Source organism: Ranitomeya variabilis, chromosome 2 (genome assembly GCF_051348905.1).
Source record: "Ranitomeya variabilis isolate aRanVar5 chromosome 2, aRanVar5.hap1, whole genome shotgun sequence".
Lineage (NCBI taxonomy): Eukaryota > Metazoa > Chordata > Amphibia > Anura > Dendrobatidae > Ranitomeya > Ranitomeya variabilis.
In genome coordinates, this window is record NC_135233.1 from 151,755,453 (window position 1) to 151,782,982 (window position 27,530).

A 27,530-nucleotide genomic window follows, 5' to 3' on the forward strand; every position below is an offset into this window, starting at 1 on the left:
TCTTGACCCTGAGACAGGGCCAACAAGGTCTTCTCCGCTTGATCCACAGATTTTGGTTCATCATATAATAATCCTAGAGCCTGAAAAAAGGCATCTACATTAAGCAAGGCCGGATTCCCAGATTCCAGGGAAAATGCCCAATCCTGAGGGTCGACACGCAGCAGGGAGATGACAATTTGAATCTGCTGAATGGGATCACCAGAGGAACGAGGCTTCAGAGCAAAAAACAGTTTACAGTTGTTTTTAAAACTCAAAAATTTGGACCTGTCCCCAAAAAACAAATCAGGAGTAGGAATCCTAGGCTCTAAAAGCGGAGTCTGAGCAATATAATCAGAAATACCCTGTACCCTAGCAGCAAGCTGGTCTACACGAGAAACTAATCCCTGAACATCCATGCTAGCACAAGACTCCTCAGTCACCCAGAGGAAAAGAGGGAAGAAAAGACAAAACAGGCTACAGAAAAAAAAATGGCCCTTTCTTCCCTTCTTCTGAGATGCATTTAACTCATTGTTGGCCAGTTGTACTGTTATGATCTGGTGACCTTTGGAGCCGCATGGGAGACTTTCTCAGGAGTAGGTGGTACCTGTACTGACCGCAAACCCTAATTTAACACCGCAACTAGAAGTAGCCGTGGGATGTACCTAACACGTCCTAGACATCTCGACACAGCCGGAGGACTACATACCCCTATAGATGGAAATGGGAATTCTATCTTGCCTCAGAGCAGAACCCCAAAGGATAGGCAGCCCCCCACAAATATTGACTGTGAGTATAAGAGGAAAGACACACGTAGGCAGAAAAACAGGATTTAGCAAAAGAGGCACTTCTAGCTAAATAGAAAAGGATAGGACAGAATTCTAAGCGGTCAGTATTAAAATCCTAAAAACATCCACAGCAGATAATACAAATATTCCACATCTAACTAAAGACATAGAAAGTATATCTGCATCTCCTGAGAATCCAGCATGACTGAAAAATCCAACAAAGTCTAAGCTGGACAAAAACACAATAAATTGCACTGAATTGCAAAACACACTGCATGTGTTCACAGAGACAAAAAACCAGACACTTATCTCAGCTGAATTTGCAGCAGGGCATGAGGAGCCAGAGAGAGATGCAATCCCTCCAAGTACAATGGACAACTGGCACAGACTCATGGATCTTGCACACCTAAATACCTAATAGAGCTGCAATCAGCAGAAACACCTGCCCGGATTACAACCCCAAGACAACTGCACTACCACCAACAACCACCGGAGGGAGCCCAAGAGCAGAATTCACAACAAGTGAGATAGGGGATGGAAGTTGCTGCTTGTAAAATTTTGTGGAGATGGCGAGGGTGAGAAGGAGCACAAGGAAGACAAGCAATCTGCTGCACGTTCTCTTGAAACAACAGTTATACTTTAACAATTCCTTTTGTATTTGACAATAAGCCAATCCTCACACCATCACACTACCATCACAAAATTACTCTGTGGATGCGTTACTAATGAAATTGCCTCATATACTGGAACTTGTGGAGTGTTCTTTTTAAATTTAGAAGTCGATGGAACATTATACAAAAGGGCTTATGAATAATTAATTAATTTTTTTAAGTGGGATGAACATTGATGTTTACTACCAACAAATGTCTCTACCAACTTTTCCATACCTTTGAAAACTGGGGTCTGCCAAACATTTATGTGTTTTCAATGGGAAGAAAATCCCTCCCTGAAGACAGAAGAATTTTGACGTTGGAATTCCAAATGCCCCTTCCTTATCTGCCACAACATATTCTTTGAGGGAACAGAAGCCCCCACACACATTAGATGGTCTCACATGTCATTCTAAATTTGACTGGTTTGGTCAACCACTAGAAACCATTGGTCAAACTGCCTAGTAATTATCTCACTTAACATCACTTGTTAGGGGACAGTAAGGAGGCCACCACACACATTGGATGGTCGGCCATATCTGCCAAGATTGGGGAGGATGGACCAATTACACTAGTATGGGGATATTTAGAATAAAGAGGACCACAATTGTCATTTACACGCTAAGGTTCTTTTGTCTGCAGTTACATAAAAAAAATCAAGTTACATCCTGAAAAAAAGCAATCAGTACTTGGTATGTATCCTTAGTGACTGCATTTCTTACCTTATGAGCCACAAGTTTCTCTTCAGCTGTATGATATGACATATCTTTAGTGAGGGAAAACTTGAATAATCTTTTTTCCGCTTCATTTAAGGAGATTATAACTTGGTTTCTATCCTCTTGATATAAATGCCACTGAACCGTACATCTAAAAGTGATGAAATTCAGACAGTGATTATCACATATTTGTTTTTCTCTACAAACCACTACAAGGTGTTCTGAAAATTCAAAATGTCTACTAACCTATACCACTTTGCAAGAACACGTTCAAGTTGGCACATTGCTAAAAAAAAAATTATATATATTTTATATATACAGTGGGAAAAAAAAGTATTTTGTCAGCCATCAATTGTGCAAGTTCCTCCACTTAAAAAGATGAGAGAGGCCTGTAATTGACATCATAGGTAGACCACAACTATGAGAGTCAAAATTGAGAAAACAAATCCAGAAAATCACCCTGTCTGACTTGCCAAGATTTATTTAGCAAATTAAGATGGAAAATAAGTATTTGGTCACCTAAACACATGCAATATTTCTGGCTCTCACAGACCTGTAACTTCTTCTTTAAGAGGCTCCTCTGTCCTCCACTCATTTCCTGCAGTAACGGCACCTGTTTGAACTTGTTATCAGTATAAAAGACACCTGTCCACAACCTCAAACAGTCACACTCCAAGCTCCACTATGGTGAAGACCAAGGGCTGTCAAAGGATGCCAGAAACAAAATTGTAGCCCTGCACCAGGCTGGGAAGACTGAATCTGCAGTAGGCAAGCAGCTTAGTGTGATGAAATCAACTGTGGAAGCAATAATAAGAAAATGGAAGGCATACAAGACCACTGATAATCTCCCTCGATCTGGGGCTCCATGCAAAATCTCACCCCGTGGGGTCAAAATGATCACAAGAACGGTGAGCAAAAATCCCAGAACCACATGGGGGGACCTAGTGAATGACCTGCATAGAGCTGGGACCACCGTAACAAAGGCTACGATCTGTAACACACTACGCCACCAGGGATTCAGATCCTGCAGTGCCAGACGTGTCCCCCTGCTTAACCCCTTTCTGACATTGGACGTACTATCCTGTCGAGGTGGGGTGGGCCCGTATGACCACCGACGGGATAGTACGTCCAGCGCGATCGGCCGCGCTCACAGGGGGGAGCGCAGCCGATCGCGGCCGGGTGTCAGCTGACTATCGCAGCTGACATCCGGGACTATGTGACAGGAGCGGTCACGGACCGCCCCCGGCACATTAACCCCCGGCACACCGCGATCAAACATGATCGCGGTGTGCCAGCGGTACAGGGAAGCATCGCGCAGGGAGGGGGCTCCCTGCGTGCTTCCCTGAGACCCCCGGAGCAACGTGATGTGATCATGTTGCTCCGAGGGTCTCTTACCTCCTCTCCCTGCAGTCCCCGGATCCAAAATGGCGACGGCATCCGGGTTAGCAGGGAGGGAGGTGGCTTACCGAGTGCCTGCTCAGAGCAAGCGCTTGGTAAGCCTGCAGCACTGTAAGTCAGATCGCCGATCTGACAGAGTGCTGTGCAAACTGTCAGATCAGCGATCTGTGATGTCCCCCCCTGGGACAAAGTAAAAATTTTAAAAAAAAAATTTCCACATGTGTAAAAAAAAAAAAAAAAAATCCTAAATAAAGAAAAAAAAAATATTATTCCCATAAATACATTTCTTTATCTAAATAAAAAAAAAACAATAAAAGTACACATATTTAGTATCGCCGCGTCCGTAACGACCCAACCTATAAAACTGTCCCACTAGTTAACCCCTTCAGTGAACACCGTAGGAAAAAAAAAAAAAAAACGAGGCAAAAAACAACGCTTTATTATCATACCGCCGAACAAAAAGTGGAATAACACGCGATCAAAAAGACGGATATAAATAACCATGGTACCGCTGAAAATGTCATCTTGTCCCGCAAAAAACGAACCGCCATAAAGCGTCATCAAAGAAAAAATAAAAAAGTTATAGTCCTCAGAATAAAGCGATGCCAAAATAATTATTTATTCTATAAAATAGTTTTTATCGTATAAAAGCGCCAAAACATAAAAAAATGATATAAATGAGGTATCGCTGTAATCGCACTGACCCGAAGAATAAAACTGCTTTATCAATTTTACCAAACGTGGAACAGTATAAACGCCTCCCCCAAAAGAAATTCATGAATAGCTGTTTTTTTGTCATTCTGCCTCACAAAAATCGGAATAAAAAGAGATCAAAAACTGTCACGTGTCCGAAAATGTTACCAATAAAAACGTCAACTTGTCCCGCAAAAAACAAGACCTCACATGACTCTGTGGACCAAAATATGGAAAAATTATAGGTCTCAAAATGTGGAGACGCAAAAACTTTTTTGCTATAAAAAGCTTCTTTTAGTGTGTGACGGCTGCCAATCATAAAAATCCGCTATAAAAAAGCTATAAAAGTAAATCAAACCCCCCTTCATCACCCCCTTAGTTAGGGAAAAATAATAAAATTAAACAAATGTATTTATTTCCATTTTCCCATTAGGGTTAGGGTTAGGGCTAGGGTTAGGGCTAGGGTTGGGGCTAGGGTTGGAGCTAAAGTTAGGGTTAGGGTTGGGGCTAAAGTTAGGGTTAGGGTTGGGGCTAAAGTTAGGGTTAGGGTTTGGATTACATTTACGGTTGGGATTAGAGTTAGGGGTGTGTCAGGGTTAGGGGTGTGGTTAGGGTTACCGCTGGGATTAGGGTTAGGGGTGTGTTTGGATTAGGGTTTCAGTTAGAATTGGGGAGTTTCCACTGTTTAGGCACATCAGGGGCTCTCCAAACGCGACATGGCGTCCGATCTCAATTCCAGCCAATTCTGCATTGAAAAAGTAAAACAGTGCTCCTTCCCTTCCGAGCTTTCCCGTGCGCCCAAACAGGGGTTTACCCCAACATATGGGGCATCAGCGTACTCGGGACAAATTGGACAACAACTTTTGGGGTCCAAGTTCTCTTGTTACCCTTGGGAAAATATAAATTTGGGGGGCTAAAAATCATTTTTGTGGGAAAAAAAAGATTTTTTATTTTCACGGCTCTGCGTTGTAAACTGTAGTGAAACACTTGGGGGTTCAAAGTTCTCACAACACATCTAGATAAGTTCCTTGGGAGGTCTAGTTTCCAATATGGGGTCACTTGTGGGGGGTTTCTACTGTTTGGGTACATCAGGGGCTCTGCAAATGCAACGTGATGCCTGCAGACCAATCCATCTAAGTCTGCATTCCAAATGGCGCTCCTTCCCTTCCGAGCTCTGCCATGCGCCCAAACAGTGGTTCCCTCCCACATATGGTCCAATTTCTCCTGTTACCCTTGGGAAAATACAAAACTGGGGGCTAAAAAAATCATTTTTGTGAAAAAAAAAAAGAATTTTTGTTTTCACGGCTCTGCGTTATAAACTGTAGTGAAACACTTGGGGGTTCAAAGTTCTCACAACACATCTAGATAAGTTCCTTGGGACAATAGCAAAAAAGTGAGAGCAACACAGAAAAGAAAAACAGAATGGTGTGCTGCCTCTGATTTTTGGACTTCTAAGTTCCTTGGGAGGTCTAGTTTCCAATATGGGGTCACTTGTGGGGGGTTTCTACTGTTTGGGTACATCAGGGGCTCTGCAAATGCAACGTGACGCCTGCAAACCAATCCATCTAAGTCTGCATTCCAAATGGCGCTCCTTCCCTCCCGAGCTCTGCCATGCGCCCAAACAGTGGTTCCTCCCCACATATGAGGTATCAGCGTACTCAGGACAAATTGGACAACAACTTTTGGGGTCCAATTTATCCTGTTACCCTTGTGAAAATACAAAACTGGTGGCTAAAAAATAATTTTTGTGAAAAATTTTTTTTTATTATTTTCACGGCTCTGCGTTATAAACTGTAGTGAAACACTTGTGGGATCAAAGCTCTCAAAACACATCTAGATAAGTTCCTTAGGGGGTCTACTTTCCAAAATGGTGTCACTTGTGGGGGGGTTTAATGTTTAGGCACATCAGGGGCTCGACAAACGCGACATGGTGTCCCATTTCAATTCCAGTCAATTTTGCATTGAAAAGTCAAATGGCGCTCCTTCCCTTCCGAGCTCTGCCATGCGCCCAAACAGTCGTTTACCCCACATATCGGGTATCAGCGTACTCAGGACAAATTGCACAACATCTTTTGGTGTCCAATTTCTTCTCTTACCCTTGGGAAAAAAAAATTTGGGGTGAAAAGATAATTTTTGTGAAAAATATGATTTTTTATTTTTACGGCTCCGCATTATAAACTTCTGTGAAGCACTTGGTGGGTCAAAGTGCTCACCTCACATCTAGATAAGTTTCTTAAGGGGTCTACTCTCCAAAATGGTGTCACTTGTGGGGGGTTTCAATGTTTAGGCACATCAGGGGCTCTCCAAACGCAACATGGCGTCCCATCTTAATTCCAGTCAATTTTGCATTAAAAAGTCAAATGGCGCTCCTTCCCTTCCGAGCTCTGCCATGCGCCCAAACAGTGGTTTACCCCCACATATGGGGTATCAGCGTACTCAGCACAAATTGTACAACAACTTTTGGGGCCCATTTTCTCCTGTTACCCTTGGTAAAATAAAACAAATTGGAGCTGAAATAAATTTTGTGTAAAAAAAAGTTAAATGTTAATTTTTATTTAAATATTCCAAAAATTCCTGTGCAACACCTGAAGGGTTAATAAACTTCTTTAATGTGGTTTTGAGCACCTTGAGGGGTGCAGTTTTTAGAATGGTGTCACACTTGGGTATTTTCTAGCATATAGACCTCTCAAAATGACTTCAAATGAGATGTGGTCCCTAAAAAAAAATGGTGTTGTAAAAATGAGAAATTGCTGGTCAACTTTTAACCCTTATAACTCCCTAACAAAAAAAATTTTGGTTCCTAAATTGTGCTAATGTAAAGTAGACATGTGGGAAATGTTACCTATTAAGTATTTTGTGTGACATATCTCTGTGATTTAATTGCATAAAAATTCAACGTTGGAAAATTGCGAAATTTTCAAAATTTTCACCAAATTTCTGTTTTTTTCACAAATAAACGCAAGTTATATCGAATAAATTTTACCACTATCATGAAGTACAATATGTCACGAGAAAACAGTGTCAGAATTGCCAAGATCCGTTGAAGCGTTCCAGAGTTAAAACCTCATAAAGGGACAGTGGTCAGAATTGTAAAAATTGGCCCGGTCATTAACGTGCAAACCACCCTTGGGGGTAAAGGGGTTAAGCCAGTACATATCCGGGCCTATCTGAAGTTTTCTAGAGAGCATTTGGATTATCCAGAAGAGTATTGGGAGAATGTCATATGATCTGATGAAACCAAAGTAGAACTGTTTGGTAGAAACAAAACTCGTGGTGTTTGAAGGAGACAGAATGCTGAATTGCATTCGAAGAAACACCATACCTACAGTGAAGCATGTGGGTTGGCAACATCATGCTTTGGGGCTGTTTCTCTGCAAAGGGACCAGGATGACTGATTCGTATTTGTGAAAGAATGAATAGGGCCATGTATCATGAGACTTTGAGTGCAAACCTCCTTCCATCAGCAAGGGCATTGAAGATGAAACGTGGATGGGTCTTTCAGAATGATAATGATCCCATGCACACCACAAGGACAACAAAGGAGTCCCTTCGTAATAAGCATGTGAAGGTCCTGGAGTGGCCTAGCCAGTCTCTAGATCTCAACCCCACAGAAAACGTTTGGAGGGAATTGAAAGTCCGTGTTGCCCAATGACAGGCCTAACACCACTGCTCTAGAGGAGATCTGCATGGAATAATGGGCCAACATACCACCAACAGTGTGTGCCAACCTTGTGAAGACTTACAGAAAATGTTTGACCTCTGTCATTGCCAACAAAGGATATATAACAAAATATTGAGATGAACTTTTGTTAATGACCAAATACTTATTTTCCACCATAATTTGCAAAATAAATCTTGCCAAATCAGACAAAGTGATTTTCTGGATTTGTTTTCTCATTTTGACTCTCATAGTTGTGGTCTACCTATAATGTCAATTACAGGCCTCTCTCGTCTTTTTAAGTAGGAGAACTTGCACAATTGGTGGCTGACTAAATGCTTTTTTCCCCACTGTATATAAAGTTTCCATGCAGAATTAATAAACCTAAGTCTAACTTGCCATAGAAATACATTGCATTACCTACCAAGACAAAATCCACATGTTACTCTATGTAATTGCAGACTGTAGATTCCATAGTGTGCAATGTGCCCACTATCACAAACCCCCTGTATCCCCTGTGCAGTTAGGCAGTCACATGCGGCATAATTGCAATGTGCATGCTTGCAATCACATGCAGACTAAACTCTGCTCCTATCAATTGCAGATTTTTCGTTTCAGCCAAGATAACACCTTTAAAACAAATTCTGTGGAAATTGACTGCTATTTTATTTTTTAGAATCCACAGTACCAAATCTGAAACTTATACTCAAAATTTGGTGTGGATTTGGAACTGCGGATTTCCCAGCAGTCAATGTCGGATTTACTACAGAATTTTATCAGCAGCAGAGCCATTCCCTATAGTGGAAATTTCATAATAAAGTCACACCTCCTTAGCAGTTCTAGCTGAGTTTGAGCTTGCTCCTTGGTCTCTTTCCCTCTTTTCTTCGTGGAGGCCAAAGCTTGGTTGAGCTGATCCATCCCAGGCTTGTTAACACATCCTTCAAGCTCAGAAACTAAAATGCGTAGTTCATCAATAAGTCCATTTAACTTTTTTTCAGTGCTAAAAAATTCAGTAAAGTCCTGAAGTGTGTCTTCAGCTGTCTCGATATCCACGCCATTTGCCGTCTGCTGCAGCATTTGATGAGTTTCTTGTAGCCAGTTAGAAGCAGACTGAAATGCTTGATGGTATCTCTGACTCGTGATGTACATTTTATCGAGAGTAATCTAAAAGAAACAGAAGATGTGGGAAACAATTAGCTTATACAGTACATACAGATATTTCTTTAGAAACAGAAGTTTGTATACTTGGTTTGCTCCTATAAGATAAAGTCTATGGGGCTATTCATACTGTATGTCCGATTTGTTTTTGCAGGATGAGTGGTCTGTGCAAAATTATGAAGACATGTCTGATATTGCACCCTGTGTCAGATCAAAATCAGCAATGTAAGTGTATGAGCCCATGAAAAAATTCAGACAGCACTTGGATGCCATCCGAGTGCTATCTGTTTTTCGTGGACTGCTAGACAGGAGAAGGTAGAGAAATGTTTAATTCTTTATTTCTTATCCAAGAAAAACTGATGAAACTAGGAGCACACTCTGAAGAAACACAAACTTACTAATAATACTTAGACCGCTTTTTCTTAAATGAAAAAAAAGGGTGTCTGAATGTGCCCTTAGGATGATCATTGCCCTAAAAAGACTCTGGTGGCTACATGTCATAAAATCACATCATATTTCCAAAGACATACTGATAGGGAATTTAGATTGTGAGCCCCATCAGGGACAGCGATGATAATGTGGGCAAACTATAAAGCACTGCGGAATATGTTAGCGCTATATAAAAATAAATATTATTATTATTATTATTATTATTATTAAGTAATTGTGCACTGGGCACTAATAAACATTTTTCCGAAAATTCAAAAACACTGATAATTGAATGCATGATCAGGTTTAATAAACTAATGGCCAGAGAAGCAGCATAGAATTATGTGTCACTCGGTTTCATAGTACTCACACAGTATTACCCCAAGGAATAGATATGTATATAGCCTCTTCCTAAAAGTCTCCTTACGCTGATTTGGCACTCTCCACAAGGAGTAACTTCATCAGTGAATAGGAAACATACTTTTTTGAAGGAAGTAGTGTCCAATTTTCTGTATATTCTATTTGAATTGAATGGGGCTTAGCAACAAGACAAGACACAGTTCATAAGAGTGGTGCTGTTTCTGGATGAAAATCTACAGACATGGTGAGAACTTAGAATCTCCTCGACAGTTTTTCATTAGTGTTGTATTAGAATAGTATAGTGATATCTCCAGGATGACCAAGATTACTGGCATACATTACAAGACTGCAGTTGATATACAGACCTGTCTTCCACTGATGACTTCATTGATTTCTCTGTCAAGTTCCGATAATTCAGAAATGCTGTTGTCCAGATCGGCTGGGACCAATTCCTTAGCTTTAACATACTTTTCTTTTTCTCTCTTGCTCAGGGCATTCATAATCCTTAGACTAGATGCTATTTCCTCTTGTTGAATTTGCAACTTTCTGATTTCCTCCTGGACACTTTCAAGTTTCCCATCCAAAGCTAGACGTTCACCCAGCTCTACCTTCTTCTGCCTAAGCCACTCCAAAGTACGGCATATTTCAATATGAAAGTCTATGCTCTGGATCAACCTATTTTCACATTCTCCCATCCTTTCCTTCATCACAGTATGGCATGACCTCAGCTTTTCCTGCCACTGTTGAATTTGAGTCTCTGCAGTTTCATAAACTGAAGGATCAAGCATTGGAGAAAGTTCTTCTAAATGTTCTGTAACTTGTCTGAGGAGGGAGCCTGCATTGTGAAGGTTGGCTGCCAATGTCCGGTAGCTTTTAAGCTTGTCCTCAGCTGGAAGTGTTTCCTTGTTTACTTGTTCCAATTCCTTATCCAGGGCCTCAAATTTTATCTTTAGCTTTGAACAGAGGTCTTCATTTCTCCGATAGGCATCTTTAGTGTCTGCAAGTTGGCTAACTTTCTGTTCTATAGTTCTTTTTAACTTATGATACTGGCAAACAAGTTGTAACATTTCTTCAGGAAGCCATGGTTGCCCTGTGCTACGGAACATCTCCTTTTTCTGATTTAATTCATTAACTGCTGTGCCAAGTGTCACAACTTCATTCAGAAGAGAAGCATAGTCCTGTTGAAGGGTAGATGCCTCTCCAGCTGAAAGGCTGGAAGGAACTCTGTTCATGAGTGAAAAGTGGTCTTCGAGTTCTTTTAGAGCCTTGCTTGTCAAATCAATCAAGGAACCATACTCCTTGCGGACAAAGATTGCTTCCTGAACTTTAATGAGCTTTTCTTTGGCCAAAGTAACAACATAATTACATTGCTGTGGTAAAGAATTGAGTTTCTCATCAAGGTAAGATCGTTCAACCTCATTTAATGAAGGCAATATCTCTTGGCCATTTCTTTGCAGGGAAAGCAGAAGATTTTCATATTCAGGGGCCTGTTCAAGGATTTTCTGATATTTGGACAGCTGAGAATATAACTCAGAATCATCATTCATAAGATTAACTTCTGGAAATGTTAAAACATCTGCTTGTTTTATCCAATGACAAACTTTATCTAAATCTTCTTTAAAAAAGGTTCTTAAAACAAAACTTTTTTCAAGTTCGATGAGTCTTTGACCACATTTTTGCAAAGTGCTGTCAAAATCACCTTGCAGTTGTTGCAGTTTACCTAAAACTTCACTTTTTTCTTGTTCCGTAGCTTCTTTCATTAACTCTCTGCCCTGGTTCCAGAGGTTGTTGATTTCACTCTGACAAGTCTTCAAGCTAGCTTGGACATTTTTACATGTTCTGATTTGCTTACTTACATCATCTGGAAGCAAGCAAATGTGTTCCTGATACATCACCTTCTTTTCATGGTGCTGAATTTGATTTAAGGCTTGATAAGCTGCCATCAAAAACTGTGCTCTTTCAGACAAAGTTTTGTTTAAGTGCCTCTTCCTTTGGTTCACCAAATCACTCAGACAGTCAACATGTTTCTGTGAATCTTCTAGTGCTTTCTGAAACTGCTGCCTCTCATTCAGTCCTAGATTAGCCATAATTTTATCTGCATCTTTAATGAGGTTTTTCAGCACCAATTGCTTGGTTTCCACTTCACTGCATATAGTCAGATGATCCATAAGTAAGTTCTGAGCAAGTTCAGGGGGTGGGCTTTGTTTCAAAGCTTCTGACATGCTAGGCTGCTGGTCTTCAGCCCACTCAGTTAATTCCTGTAACCTGGAATTAAGAAAACTTAATTCTTCCAACGTTGTAGCACAGGTAACAATTTTGGATTTTACGAGGTCTTCTAACTGTGTCCAGCGATGCTCAAAATGATTGGTTTGTTCCTTGACCAATTCCTTGTCATCTACATTTAACTGGTCAATTATCTTTTGCTTTTGTTCCTTGAGGTCCTCTAGAGCATATTTTCTCTCTTGAAGAATTAATCCTAATGTTTTCAAAGCATCAAGGTGTGCTGCTGTGCTCTCAGTATCGGATCTGTCAACATGTAACATAAGGTTCAGTTACAAATCATCAATTCATAGAAAACATACAATGTAAAATAAATGTGGCTAAGAGCCTAGAAGACTTCAATATATCTGCAATTCATGATAAAACTCTGTGTTGGTCTTCAAATCTCTTTAAAAATGTGCTATTATGAGGGGCATTTAAACAGGTGTCTCTAAAAGTACATGGACCCTCATTAGACTATGTTCCCATGATGAGTAATTAGTGAGCTTTTAATGTTACACATTTTCGGCGTCATTTCTGCACCTGTTAGCTAAATTAGCTTACTTTCATTTTTTACATGTGTTTTCATTGCATTTTTGACTCTGTGGTTTTTGTCTCTTTTTGGTATGTAATTTCTTACATAAAGCTGCTTTGCTTTTAATACCTAGAGGTATTTGACAATGAAAAAACTTTACTGACACAGTCATGGGAGGACTAAATTTTGCACCAGACACATACTCAAAATCAATGTGGTTCTTTTATCTGCAAACTTTCGACATCTAATGCAATTTTGTGGTGAAAATCAGCACATAAAACTAAGTCCACCCGCAACAGAAATTGACATGTTACGGATTTAGAAAATGCACAGTGGGCATAAGATTTTGACAAATCCCATCCATTTTGCTGGAACTGTAAGATGCGGCATTTTTTGCGCATTAAAAAAAACAGAGCATCAAAAACTCATTGTGGGAACTTAACCTTATATAAAGAAAAACCACTATATTAAAGAGCACACAAAAAACATATTGACGCTCCACCTTCCTACCTAATGGGTTTTTCCACTTTCTCCAATATATCAGTATTACAGGTTCTCCTCCTTCTTCACAGACTGCACAGCTCTGCTGTCCTCTAAATGGCTGCTCATGGAAGAACAGGAGATCAGACCTGTCGATCAGTCTGCTCCAACAGTAAAACATTGTTCATTTTATTGGAGGAGGCCATAGACACTTGCTCTTCCAATAACTTCCATTTTGAGACAGTAGAGCTGAGCAGTCTGTGAAGAAGGCTGTACTAACAACACAGCAGGGGAACCAGTATTACTGCCACAAAATCATGTGCAACAACACATTTGTTAAAGTAAAGATGAAATGGGCAACCCTTTTAATGGAGGAGCAGAAGACAACAACTATTCTGAACATATTCTGTACTCAGGCATGAGGTTATCACGTTCAGCTCTAATCCATTGGTTCAGGTTGAATAAAGAAAATTAATTACGCAGATTTAAGTTCAATATTCTTGGCGTGGTTATATAACCTGCAGACTGTGAATCACCTGGCTAAGTTGTCCCACTCGGTGGTAAGTTTTTCAAGAAAGACATCGACTATGCTGAGGCGGTCATGGTAGTCCCGTGTTCTCTGCAGATCTTCCTCCCGCTGCTGGAGCAGATTGTTTAGTTGAAAGCAGAAATCGAGCCAGCGGTTACTTAGCTGCCCAATGTCAGCATGTTCTGGGGACTCCTGCCCATTTGCCAGTATGTTCACTTTCTCTGTAAAACTGGTAATCTGATCTTGCTGTGACTGAAGTTTCTGACTAAATTCCTAGCGAAAAGAAGAAGAGAACAGTTATAGAAGAATAGCAGAACACTTACTTTGTAGTTAGCATTTACTAGCAATTGCAGCCCTACAGTCCTTAAAATAGACTACAACACAGCCAAAGAGAAAGCAAAACTCAAGGCAAAAGAAGTGAACCCAAATGTCCAAAACAGTATGAGTCTTCATTAGAAAAATATCATATGCACATCAATTTAAAAGGTGCTTCACAAAATGGAGGCTTTTATATTCAAAATGCCCAATTGTTTAAATCAGCAAACATCATCTGATGTCCCCCATAGCAGTTGTCTGGCTTTACTCTATTGTATGTGCTTTAATGATGAATTGGAGCATTTAATGACTTGTGTACTACAATAAGTAGCATGTCATAGGGTTAGTTTACACTGGGACATTCAGTGTGAATATTTCCATACTTTAATCTTCTGAATACTCACCTGAAGATATTTTATAGAGAAAAACACACCACCATATTATTTCCCCTCACATTCATAATATGTAGCATGTCAATTCATTAACTGTTCTGGTGTCAAGTAACTGTTGCAGGATTTCGCCGTGCTAGGGGCTCCTTCCTTATCCCACAACCCTGGGCCAGGTGCCTTGCTGAACTCCTAAATCAGCCCTTATCTGTCCCCTGCCCCACCCAGGGAAGTGGGGGTTGTAGTGTCTAATAATACACAAACCAGACTAACAAGGGAAGAAGTACAGGGATAAATAAAAATGCCAATCATGCAAATATACACTCACAAACAACAATGTGGAACACAGTGTAGCAAAGACAGAAAAAAACAAACAGGAGGGCATGAGGATATGTACACAGACAAATCACCAACTACCAGTCTTCTGAACAATATTCCAAATGTCTCCTCAAGAAACAAACACCTCCAACTCCAGGAACAGGCAGTATGAAACTAACACTGGCAATCCCTGATTGCCAGAGGCGACAATATGTATATAGGAGAGGGGAGTGGCCAACATTGAACAGCAGAGGGCATCAAAGAAGGAAAGTTCCAGGCGCTCTCAACTGAACAGATTAACCACTACACTGCTAGCAAAAACCTGTACTGTTTAACAAGTGTTTCTAATCAGTGAAGGAGTACGTGAAATCAGAGGTCTCCTGGCCTCTCTATGTTGTGGTAAACCCATGACATCTGGTAGAGAAATATATAACGCTTCTTTGTTTTGTGTACTTATAGATGGGCTTCTGGCTTACAAAGAATAAATATAATTTACATAGGGGTTAGTTGTGTATGATGATAAGTGGAGCTGATAGTCTTCCGGTCTGTTCTCAGTCTACAATATATCATACATGATATTCATAGAAGTGTTCACTAATTTATTTTGGAAACTTTAGCATCTGAAATTTTCTCGGTTCCAAATGCCTAGTCTGTATGTGTGATCTGCAGTCAGCCATATGTTCTTAAAGGCTCGAAATACTCTAGAATGTACAATTCTGAATGCGTTATATCACTTTGTCAATATTATCCTCACAAGGCTACTAATGACACATTAGTATAAAGCATAATATACTAGTGATAAACTGTTGGATTAAGTATTAGATAATGTATATTAGCGGGAAAAAAACAATTGCTTCTGGTTCATAAGGTCCTTCTACTGTGCCAAACTACAGCTGCATGAAAGTGGGGGAAGGTTTCTCCTTGTGGAGAGTGACATACCAGATCTGGCTTGTCAAGGTAAAGAGGCTTATTCGCTGTGCAGTGCTGCTCTTGGAAATTTAATATGCAAATTGCACCTTCAGAGAAAAAGAGGACTTGAACTCTATAGCACCACCTGTTGGAAGTAGCGATCCTGCAAGTCACGAAAGTGTGGGAGACACCAAGCACAACAAGGTCTTACCCGGTGGAGAAATTGGTCTAGGTAAGGCTACTTTCACACTAGCGTCAACTGCATTACGTCTCAAAACGTCTTTTTTCAGAAAAAACGCATCCAGCAAAAGTTTTTGCTGGATGCGTTTTTTCCCCATAGACTTGTATTGGCGACGTATTGCGACGTATTGGCATACGTCGTGTCCGTCTTACGACGTATGCGTCGAAATTTGGCGACACGTCGGCGGCAAAAAACGTTGATTGTAACGTTTTTTGTCTCCGCATAAAAAACGTGTCACGGCGCATCCTGCGGCATACGTCATTGGCTGCAATGGAAGCCTATGAGCGACGGATGCGTCGGGACACGTCGTACGACGCAATACAGCGCTGCAATACGTTTTTTTTACACTGAGCATGCTCAGAAGCAGGATTTTGTTGCCAATTGGCCAGACACCCCCAAATCTATATAAACCTGGCCTGGGCCTTCAACCCCACATATGCCTGCAAGACCCAGAGAGAAGACTGCCAGCCACAAGACCTCAGCCAGCCACAAGACACCAGCCAGCCACAGGACCCCAGCCTGACACAGGAGCCAGCCACAGGAGCCAGCCACAGGAGCTAGCCACAGGACTCCAGCCACAAGACTCCAGCCACCATAGAGCCAGTGTGAGTATTGCAATTTTTGTGTGCATCTGTGTGCCTGTGCATTTGTGTGTGTATGAGGTACTGACTACAGCAAGAGCTTTAAAACCTGAAGAGAACCTGAGGCCTGCCATCGTCCTGCACCAGCCAGTGCCATGCTAGAGTCCAGATCCACCCTGATGCCAGCCACTGTGAAGACATGCAGCTCCAGCCAAAGGATTGTCACCCTTTTTTACGTGTGTGTGTAATGTGTGTGTGTGTGTATGCGTCTTCTGATTGGGTTCACCTTTCTGCCTTTGTTGTACATATGTGTATTTGCATAAAGCTTATGTGCGTGCGTGCGTGTGTGTGTGTGTATTTTTGTACGGCTGTGTGCTTTTGTAAGTATGTCTTCATGTGCCTGCACCTTATTATGCCTTTGCCAATCTTATGCCTGTTCATGTGGGAGGGTATGTGTCCACGTTCAGGATTGCATCAGGATTTGGTCAGGATTTTTCATCAGCATTTGTAAGCCAAAACCAGGAGTGGGTGTAAAATGCCGAAGTGGTGCATGTTTTTTTTATTATACTTTTCCTAATTGTTACACTTCTGGTTTTGGATTCCAAAAACTGCTGGAAAATCCGGACCAAATCCTGATGCAATCCTGAACGTGGACACATACCAAGCATGTTAGTGCGCATCTTGTTGATTGCATGTGCATTTGTCCATGCCTTAATTGGTTAATTGCCTTTTCCATGATGTGTTTACTAAGTATAGTGGTCTGTGCAGCATGTGGTTTAAATGTTTTTTTTTTTTTAATCGGATGTATGTTTGCAAAGTATAGTGGTCTGCAGCTTGTGGTTTGAACGTGTGAGCGTGTTTTTTTTTTTTTTTTTCTATTTCAAAGTGTTGATTTTATTATTACTGTTGAAACCATTCGCAGTCGATGTACTTGTATTTAAAATAATGAGCATTTCAGCTCCTAATTGTGATGTTAAGAAAAAAAAAAGAGAAAAAAATAATAATTATAAAATGTTTGTTACAAAAATGTCCGTAGTATTTCAGAAAGGAAAATTTAAAACTGGTGTATGTACCAATGGTTACACATGCAATACAGAGTTGGTTGAGGGCACTTTTTTTAATAAAGGTTACACTTAAAGGTTTTTTGGGGGAGGTGATTTTTGAAAATAAAATGTGGTAAATATATGTTTACATGGTGGGTTCACATTTAAAAATATTTTTTTGGGAACATGGAAATGAATGGTATACCATGCACCTGTTTTTGGGTTTTGGTGTTCACATTTAATGAACTTTTCTCACATCATTTTAGCAGGGTGTTTATTAAAACATTACCTAGTTCAGGGGGTGGTCTAACTATAAATCCATTATACTTATTATAGATACACCAGGGACCAGGTCCATAGCACCCGCCTGTGTTCCATACCAGGACCAGCCCACCAGGCAAGCCCACCAGGACCACAGCCACAAATCTTGAAAAGTTTTGAAGACCCCCAATCTGCTACTTCAATGTGTAGAGCAGATTGCAAGTGTCTTTTTAACTTACAGCCCACCAGGACCACAGCCGCTGCCTGCCTTGCCCACCAGGACCACAGCCGCTGCCTGCCTTGCCCACCAGGACCAGGACCAACAATTGTTAAAAGTAAGTTTTGAAGACCCCCAATCTGCTACTTCAATGTGTAGAGCAGATTGCAAGTGTCTTTTTAACTTTCAGAAACACCAGGACCACAGCCACAGCAAGACACAACAACAATGTCCTCTTCTGACAGCCCTCCTCCACAGCAACAGCGTGTATCGGTAACTTAACACAAAAAATGTTTTTGTTTTTGTTTTTTTAAATTTACATTTTTGTGGATCACTACATGCATAAATTATGTTTCAACAGGAAGCTGAATCAGATGAGGAGCTGTCAGAAGGGGGCGAGACGGGTGGAGAGATGCAAGTGGAGGAGGAACCAAGTGTAAGTAGTGGTGAAACAGTTGCTTCGCACATCACACTGCACCATACACAAAACAGATTTTCATACATAACTAAACACAGAAAATATATGCCTACATTACTGAGAATTTGTTTCCTTTATTTCAGTCTCCTGCTGCTGCTGCTGCTCCTGCTGCTGCCGCTGAAGGTTCTCCCAGACGCTCCCAGAGTCGGCGGAATCGTCGCCGCGGTCGGCCATCAGTGAGTTTTTTTGTTGGGAGGGGGATTCTATTGATACTTTAGTGTTTCAGTGTACTAATTTTTTTGTTTTTCTTCTTCTCTTTTTTTGGCACAGGCTTCACAGCGTGCTCCCGCCGAAGACGACGATGACGACATAGAAATCGATTGTCTCATCGAGGAGGTTCGCGAGCGGGAGCCGCTGTGGAACATGGCTGACCGCAAGCATTCCAATACCGGTGTCACCCGTCGGCTCTGGGACGAAGTGTGTCACAACCTATTTCCAAGGTGGGAGAGCCTTCATCCTCAGCAGCTGAGCAAACTAGGTAAGTATTCACTTTCCAGTGATGTTTTGAGCTGACTGTAATGTATTGCATTTACCAATTTTTTTTTTTTCTTTTGATTCTTGTCTTCACAGGTCAAAAGGTTAGGAAGCGGTGGCGGTCACTGAGGGATCGCTTTAAGAGGGAATTTAACGAGGAGATGCAGGCCCCGTGTGGCTCTGCAGGAAGGAAGAGGAGCAAATATAAACATGGCCAGGCCCTCTCCTTCCTGAGGCGAACAATGCTGAGCAGAGTGTAAGTATTCGTCAGCCCACTAATAACCATGTTAACCTGTCTACTTAGTTTGCTTTCAGTCAGGGCTTTTTCATATCAATGTATTAATTTCTTTTGTTTTTTCTTTCACAGCACCTTCTCCAGCCACCGTGCGCCTGCTTCTTCCTCTGCGCCCTCTGGAGCGATCCCTCCTGAGTCCGCCACTGAGGGCCACGTCGGTAGGCCCCACACCACTGACCCCTCCTCTGACCCCTCTGTCCCCTCCACTTCATCCGCCCCAAGCAGTGGAGCATTATTGCAGCCTTCATTGCTCGCATCTGATGCTGAACAGATAGCGTTCCCTTTACCCCACCCCTCTGATCCTGCCACTTCTAGACCACCATTAGGTTCGTGGCGGCAGCGACAGAGGGGTCAGGAAAGGAGCTATGTTCCTGAGTTCTTACACCTGAATGCATCCTTCCAAGGCTCTTTCAAAATTTTGGGAGAGCAAGTGACTGCTGGTTTCAACATGGTGCAAACACGCATCAGTGAAAGCAGCCAGGAAACCAGCAGTCGCTTGGATAAGCTGCATTCAGCTGTAAGTCAAGATCCGCCCAATCTTTTTTTTCAATCCATGCTCAGGAGCATGGAGAAGCTTTCTATTCAGCAACAGATTTGGGTAATGAATACCTGCCATAATGCTCTAATGAAGGCCCTTAATGAACCCGATTCTACCCACACATCCACTACAATCCCACCCCAGGCCCCATTTCCACACCATGCCCCACCCCAGGCCCCATTTCCACACCATACCCCCCATTACCAAACCCAGCCCCAATACCCACACCAGCCCCATTACCAAACCCAGCCCCAATCCCCACACCAGCCACATTACCAAACCCAGCCCCAATCCCCACACCAGCACCATTACCAAACCCAGCCACAAACCCCACGCCAGCCCCATTACCAAACCCTGTCCCACTACCCAACCCAGTCCCACTACCCAACCCAGTCACAATACCCAACCCAGTCACAATACCCAACCCAGTCCCAACACCCAACCCAGTCCCCATACCCATCCCGGCCCCCAAACCAAATTCCTTCCCCAATGTTTTCTTCCTTGCCCAGCTTACCTTCCCCAGTAAGTATTCCCCCTACCCCAACACCACCCCCCTCTGGTCAGCCTATTGGTTTTACCCCCCCTTCCACTGCACCCCAAACAAGTAGGGTTTCCCCACCTATCGACGTGGCCCAACCTTCCAGCCCCTCCTCCCCTCGTATCTCCACCCCCCACTTTCAAGATTTGTAAATGTATGTTCAAAAGTTATTTTATAAAAAAACTTTGAAAATGTTTTTAAAAAAAGTTTGAAAATAAAAAATATATGTTTTTTGCTTAAAAAAATTTTTTTTTAAAAAAGAGGTCAAATAAACTTCAGTCTGATTAAAATTCTACTCTGTGTGTGTGTGGATTTATTAAGGTCATATGGTAACTAATAACAAAGGTTAAATAAAAATAAACACCAGACGTGTGAAAGGTATAACATATTGGTTTTACTAGCAAGAAAACCACACTTTTGTACTTTTTTTTTTCCTTTTTTTTTTTTCGGAAGAAACACATTTTTTACATAAACCAAACACATGGAAAACAGGTTACACAATCATGTCTTGCCATGGGATCCGCCCGACAGGTGACACAAAATAATCCGCAAACTGGTCCCTCATCCTTGTAACAGAACCTGTAGAGCGAACCGAGCTGCTGCGGTAGTCCCACAAGGTTGTCTCCAACTCTTCGTCATCCAAGGAAACGGGCTCCTTTGAAAGGACAAAGTTGTGGAGCACCACACAGGCTTTAACTACCTCATCTATAGTTGTGGTTTTCAGTTTGATAGCCGTCAGCAGAACTCGCCACTTCGCCGTCAATATGCCAAAAGAACACTCCACTACTCTTCGTGCTCTAGTAAGCCGGTAATTAAAGACCCGCTTGGTATGGTTTAAGTTCCGGCTACTGTACGGTTTCAGTAGGTGCGGCGACAGTTGAAAGGCTTCATCACCTACACAAACATATTCCATGGCTGGTTCACTTGTTCCTGGCAGTGGTCTGGCTGGCGGGAAATCGTAGGTCTCTCCATAAAGGCAACGACCCATTGGAGAGTTTTTAAAAACTTGCGAATCGTTGGACCGTCCATACGCTCCTATGTCCATGGCAAGGAACTTGCAGTTGGCGTCTGCAATAGCCATAAGGACGATGGAGAAATACTTCTTGTAATTATAGTACTCCGATCCTGTTCCTGCCGGTTTCGCAATCCGTATGTGTTTCCCGTCAACTGCACCCACACAATTAGGGAAATTGCAAATTTGCTGAAACTGTTCTGCACTTCGAAACCAGATTTCCATGGATGGTTGGGGGATATACTCTGGTTGTAAAGTGGTCCAAACAGCCTGACATGTGTCCTTCACTATTCCAGAGATAGTGGAAATGCCCAGCCGGAATTGGTAATGGAGCGAAGTCATCGATTCACCCGTAGCTAGGAACCTTAAAAAAAAATAAAAAAAAATGTTAGAAAAAATTGCACAGACCAACAAGTTTCAATAAATGGCACTGTGAAATTTTTTTTAAGGATGGGACACACAATAAAACCTGCATGAAACCGGTGTAAAAAAGCAGTGGAATGTCCGCAAAGAAAACCAAAATTACATGCTGCAGAAAATAGTGCGCAGTATGTCAGCGCAGTATTGTCTGCAGCATGTAATATAACATTAAAAATGACCAATAACAGAAAAACAAGCAGTTGCATGTCAACAAACCCCACCCCCCAAAAAAAAAACTCCAGAAAATGCAAAGCAATATTTCAGCGCAGTATTTTCTGCAGTCTGTTATAGAACATTCAATATCAGCAATGACATTTAAAAAAAAGCAGTGGAATGTCCGCAAAGAAAACCAAAATTACATGCTGCAGAAAATAGTGCGCAGTATGTCAGCGCAGTATTGTCTGTAGCATGTAATATAACATTGAATATGAGCAATGACATAAAAAAAAGAGGCTTACCGCAGGGTCACCATCAGCCGCTCCGCCGGTGTGATGGCAAGCCTCATCCTTGTGTCCTGCCTTCGGATGACATCCTCCAGTTTTTGAAGCAAAAAGTCGAAATGTTCCATCCTCATCCGCACGTAATTGTAGAATTTGTGTGGATTGTGCCGCAACTCCAGGTACAGAGTGGACTGGACACCCCGGGTCATCCGTAGTTCATTAATCGGATGTATCCAGAGTCGCCTCCGTCTCCGTTGCTGCAGAAGCATCCTCCGTCTTTCCGCTGCCGCCTCCTTCTCCCGCACTATGATATCCAGGCGATTCGTCTCAAAGTTAACATCGGTAACCAAACTCGCAATCCTCACAAGAACACCTTCCATCGCTGCCACAAAACTAAAACCCTCAAAGATGGGCTGTAAAAACAGTAACTATATAGTTTTCCATATTTTCCAGTAGCCAATCAAATTTGGGAGCCTCCCATTTTAAAAACGGATCCGTCGGAAAAACGTATGCAACGGATGGTAAAACGGATGCAACGTATGCAACGCATCCAGTATTTTCGACGGAAACGTTTAGCGGATTTGCGACGGATACGTCGAAATGCTGTATGCGTGGCATACGTTTGTCACCGTTTTTCACTTTTTTTTACGCATCCGTTTTTTCAGCAAAAAAGACGTTTTGAGACGGTTTACAGTTAACGCTAGTGTGAAAGTAGCCTAAGAGGTATATGAATTGTTCATCTTTTGAGAATGTTTAACCCCCAACTGAGGACTCAAGGTATGACAGATGCTGCAGTAGTCTCAGTACCAATGTCTTCATTAGGAGAACCAAAATATCCAAAATTGCTGCTGTTAACCTAGCCCTAGAAACACAGCTCCCAAAATAATTGTCTTAACTGACAGAGAAGCTCTATTGTAAGCACATATAGCTTCATGAGCTGAAGAGATGGGCTGTGACAAGAGAAGAAATAAATGTTCTTTATGGCTGACGGCCAATGGAGAGCTGTGGGTGGAGAAAAAAATCCTTTGTGCTCTGTCATCCATGGAGAAGTTTTATGCCTACTGATGTTACACCCTACTCCTCAGCTCAAGGAAGTGTGAGCATTCAATACAGCTCCTCTGTCAGTTGAGACAGCGTTTCTTCTGAATTACATGATGAGGGTCAATTTATTACATTCTTGGAGAATCCCTTTAAGCATGATTCATGTTATTCAATCTGTTATTGGTATGTACCTTAGGCTTTCCTCATATAAAGAGGTTATTTCCATCAGTACAGCCCACTTTTTTGTAGTAGACTACGCTTTTGTATCAAGAAAAACAATAAAACACTGCTTCGCTATTATGTCAAGAAAAACAATAAAACACTTCCAGGAAAAAGTCTGTTGGAGTTCAAAATTTCCTCATCAGTACGTTTGCCCAATTACAGTTCATGGACACACTACAAGGCACATTTGAAAATTGTATTCTGGTATGCTTACATAACCCCGCCAGAGTACTCAATGTAGATCCTTGTCCTAATGTGAAGGTAGTTTAATACATTATTCTGAGTAATATTCTATGAGACAACATCTAACGTATATAAAGGTTATGTAGTATAAAGAATAGATGAACTAGACAAAAGTGAAGCCATCCTAGTACCTTCAGCTGAGAGACCATGTTCTGAGCTAGTTTGATCTCCAGTTCTGCTCGCCTTCTCTTCATGTTTTGCAGCTCCTGGCCGGCCTCCTGAAAATATGTCTGAAGCTCAACCTTCATTTGTTTAACTTCTTCCCAGCCATGAGCCAGATCCTGACACTGCATCATTCGCTGTTCAATCTAAGGAAAAGCACATTATAAAACAATAGTGTTATAAAACAGTGGTTGAACTCACACTTCCGGGAAACTGAGCTGGTGTCTCAGGATGAAGATTTCTGTGTAGCCTCGATGAGTGAATGGTCTTAAAACATGTGATTAGCACGGTACTATCAATTTGCATGCACTTATTGAGTTGTCACGGTGGATACATAATGCTACTGTTTATTTGGGCAGCGAGTTGCTTACTGTCTGCTTTGTTTGCTGAATGTTGATTGCTACATTTTTCACAGCACCATCAGATAAATCACAAGTCGTGCACAGAAGGTCCAAATAAGTGTTGGCCTGCTCCTGCAGAGTCCGGTAATGTTTCACCTGTATAGCCAAGTACAAAGGCCGGTAATTAAATGATGTATATAATTTATATGGGGAAATTATAGTATATTACCATTCAATATTTAGTAATAGTAAATATTTTTTTTAACTCCTCACATACCTGTTTTGTGGCCTCGGCCAAACTGAGTGGGGGTTTGGATTTTTGTTCTAACTCTTTCTGTACAGTACAGTGCCAGGTTTGGCATTGCAGCAGTGTGTCTTGGTGACTAACATACTTTTGCAGCTCATTCTCTAAACTTAAATACACCTGGAGGCGAAATGAGAAATTTTACATGTTACATGCTGTAATTGGCAATTGGGTTGAAAAGTTACAATGAAAATAAGTGCAATAGGGTCTTATCTGGGAAAAAATGGGGAGATTGTGTGCAGTGGTGCTCACCTAGTATGGTTGTATGACTACAAGGCTCAAGGCTGCTGCAGACCCAAAGCTTGGAAAATATCAGAGAATGATGTGAATGGGTTAAATCTCTGCTGCCGGTAAGTAGATGAAGGACAAGGGAAAAAAATCCAAAAATACGGTTTATTTGTCTACGCCTTTCGAAGTTCCATACTGTGGTTCCTCCTGAAGAAGAAGTGTGGGACTGAAACGCACAGACAAATAACCATATCCCTGGATTTCTTTTTCCTTATCCATCATCTATTTACTTGCAGACCATATTTAACCCATTCACTCCATTCTCTGATGTAATTGGCAATGGGTTTCATTCAACATGGCCATCATCCATCAAGACTAGTGATTTTCAAGCTGTCTTGATGAGGGGGCATCCTGGAGTCAGATGTTCCTGATTCATCATGACTTGCATGCTTCTGTACGCTGCCAGAATTCTCACTATATTTCTGGGTAGGAAAGTATATATTCATACACAAAGGCACTTCAGGTGCCGGCTTCTAAAGATGAAGCGTTGGCCAAAATCCAACGCTGTTTTGAAGAGGATTTTAACAGTTTCACAAACGGCAATGACAAATATATTAAAGTCCTATGTCCCATCTGAATTTATGATGAGTGATTTACTGTGTAACAAGAAATAATACATGCACCAAGCCAAGGCTATTATATGGCTGTATTGTATCTTACCCTTTGAACAGTACTACAAATGGCTGAGTAGCTGTCTCTTGTTCCTTGTAAATGTCCTTGTACAGTTTGCTTGAACTTTGCTTGTAGATGTTCTGCACAGTGAAGAACCAGATTTTCTCCCTTTAGTTTGAGACTACTCAAGCGCTCTTCAAAACCAGCAATATCCTCCATCATAGCCTGCAGAGTGATCCGTTATTGTCAGAACATTCATATCAGACTTTATAGAGATAGCATATACAAAGAGAAATCACTGGCCTATGGTATGGACACAAGTACTGACTGCTTACTGCAGAAAGGCAGCCTCTGAAAACAAAGTTATTAATACAGTCTGACTCGCTTGTCCAAAATTAATGGATTAATGATACGTTGTATGATCTTAGAGCAGACTTGGCACTGAGAAATAATACCTTGTGATTAGCCAGCTGCTGAGTGATTGTCTCTAAATTACTGCTTTCCATGAGGTCAGGGGTTACCAGTCTGCTTGACATCTGCAGAAGCCACTTCTCCACATCCTGGAGCTCACTGTTGTAGCATTCATGCTCCTTCACTTTGTCCTCCAGTTCTACAACAGTCATCTATATAACAAAACCCAATGGTGTCAGCAAGTGTACAGATATAACACATGCTGGGAAATAGCTGTGTGTGACAAAATATTAATATTGCTATAAATCATCATACAACCCGGTCCATACCTATCTGTCCACATATAAAAGGCTATGTTTCATTTACATACTGATATATTGTGTTGATTTCATTCATGGTGAACTGTAGGCCTCATTCAGACGTCACTGATTTTTCTTGTATTCAAAATCTAGTCTGATTTTCATCACTGATTGGTTAGTGTGTCAGTTTTTACCATCTGTGTTTCTTCAGTGATTTTCAAAACAAACAAAAAGAAAATGGGATGGCACACAGATGGCAATGACATAAACTTGTATGGACAATTTTGATCTGCTGCTCTGAAAAAATTGGACATGTTTTTCTGATTTTACTGCAAACAGTCTGCAAAAAAAAAAAAAAAAAAAACCTGACATGTGAACAGCTTCAGTGAATACAATGGGTACATGTTCTGTTCATGAAAAAACAAAAAGAATATGCGCGTAAAAAAGGATGTCTGAATGAGGCCTTAGGGTTGTGCATCCCATGCAAGGTGCACGATGAGTCACTAGAGAAGGGTATGCCAGTAACCCTGATAACCTGGGCACTCAGAGCACGCACCCCGCACCCACCAGACGCGGTGCACACACTCAGGGAAAGGCAGCTGCAAAGATGCAACTACATCCCCTTACTGATTGTATAGTGTTATTAAGGTAACTGTCCCAGGACACCTTACAGCAAGAACACATTGATCAGTATGCTGCATTAAAGGGAATCTGTCAGCAGGTTTTTGCTATCTAATCGAAATAAAGCAGGGGATAGGGGTTAAAACACAGATTTAAACTATGCCTCTCTTATCAAGCTCCATGGTTTTCTTTGCTTGCAATGATTGTTTTAGCGTAAGTAGCTCATCACTGCTGGGAGATACATGCTAGTCCCACCTGTGAAAGGCACCTCACTGTCTATGGACTTTGTAAAGAGCCTGGTGTGGGTGGAGCTAGCTTCCTCAGCTCTGCTGTATTGCTAAATCTATAAGCTCTGATTGTGTGAGAACTGCTGCACCCAGTAATCTAAGTAATACATCTTAGGATACAGCTTCTCATTACCTACATCAGGCTGCTCTCAGATGAGGTAGCAAAAACCTGCTCACAGATTCACTTGTCTATTATGATCCTAACAACACTAGGTACAGAATATATCTGTAGGTTTAAAAGAAACCTGTCAGGAGATTTCTGCCACTTGAACCACTGAGAGCGCACTACTCCCCATGCCAGGATATTTTTTTAGACTATGCGCAGAATTAATCATTACATTTTTGCCATGAATACCTCTCAATTAGTCAATTTTTTATTTAGAACAAATTTATCATTATGTGCTATTTTCACGTTGTCTTTCTGATTTTTATATCAATGTGTCTCTTCCAGATGTTTTAGACAGATTTATGAAATTGAACTTTTTTAAAAAGTCACGAATTTGGTGCAACTCTACTCTAGCCCCACTACCCCCCGAGTGATCTTACTTATTATTTTACAGTTATTTTGACTAACTTTTTGAATTAGTTTTTTAAAAACGTGAAA

The 27,530-nt window shown here is 41.4% G+C and overlaps 1 protein-coding gene across 5 annotated transcripts in view; it reads right to left on the reverse strand.

The window, feature by feature from the left end:
- Positions 1–27,530, reverse strand: part of SYNE1 (spectrin repeat containing nuclear envelope protein 1) — a 667,130-nt gene that overhangs the window by 207,291 nt on the left and 432,309 nt on the right. For all 5 annotated transcript variants that reach the window (XM_077283091.1, XM_077283090.1, XM_077283089.1 and 2 more), the window contains 9 exons: positions 25,764–25,931; positions 25,357–25,533; positions 24,382–24,528; positions 24,135–24,260; positions 23,733–23,909; positions 13,637–13,902; positions 10,192–12,352; positions 8,706–9,043; positions 2,137–2,281 (listed from right to left, as the gene is read on the reverse strand). In XM_077283091.1, the coding sequence (XP_077139206.1) occupies positions 2,137–2,281; positions 8,706–9,043; positions 10,192–12,352; positions 13,637–13,902; positions 23,733–23,909; positions 24,135–24,260; positions 24,382–24,528; positions 25,357–25,533; positions 25,764–25,931 (3,705 nt within the window). The remainder of the gene's footprint in view (positions 1–2,136; positions 2,282–8,705; positions 9,044–10,191; positions 12,353–13,636; positions 13,903–23,732; positions 23,910–24,134; positions 24,261–24,381; positions 24,529–25,356; positions 25,534–25,763; positions 25,932–27,530) is intronic.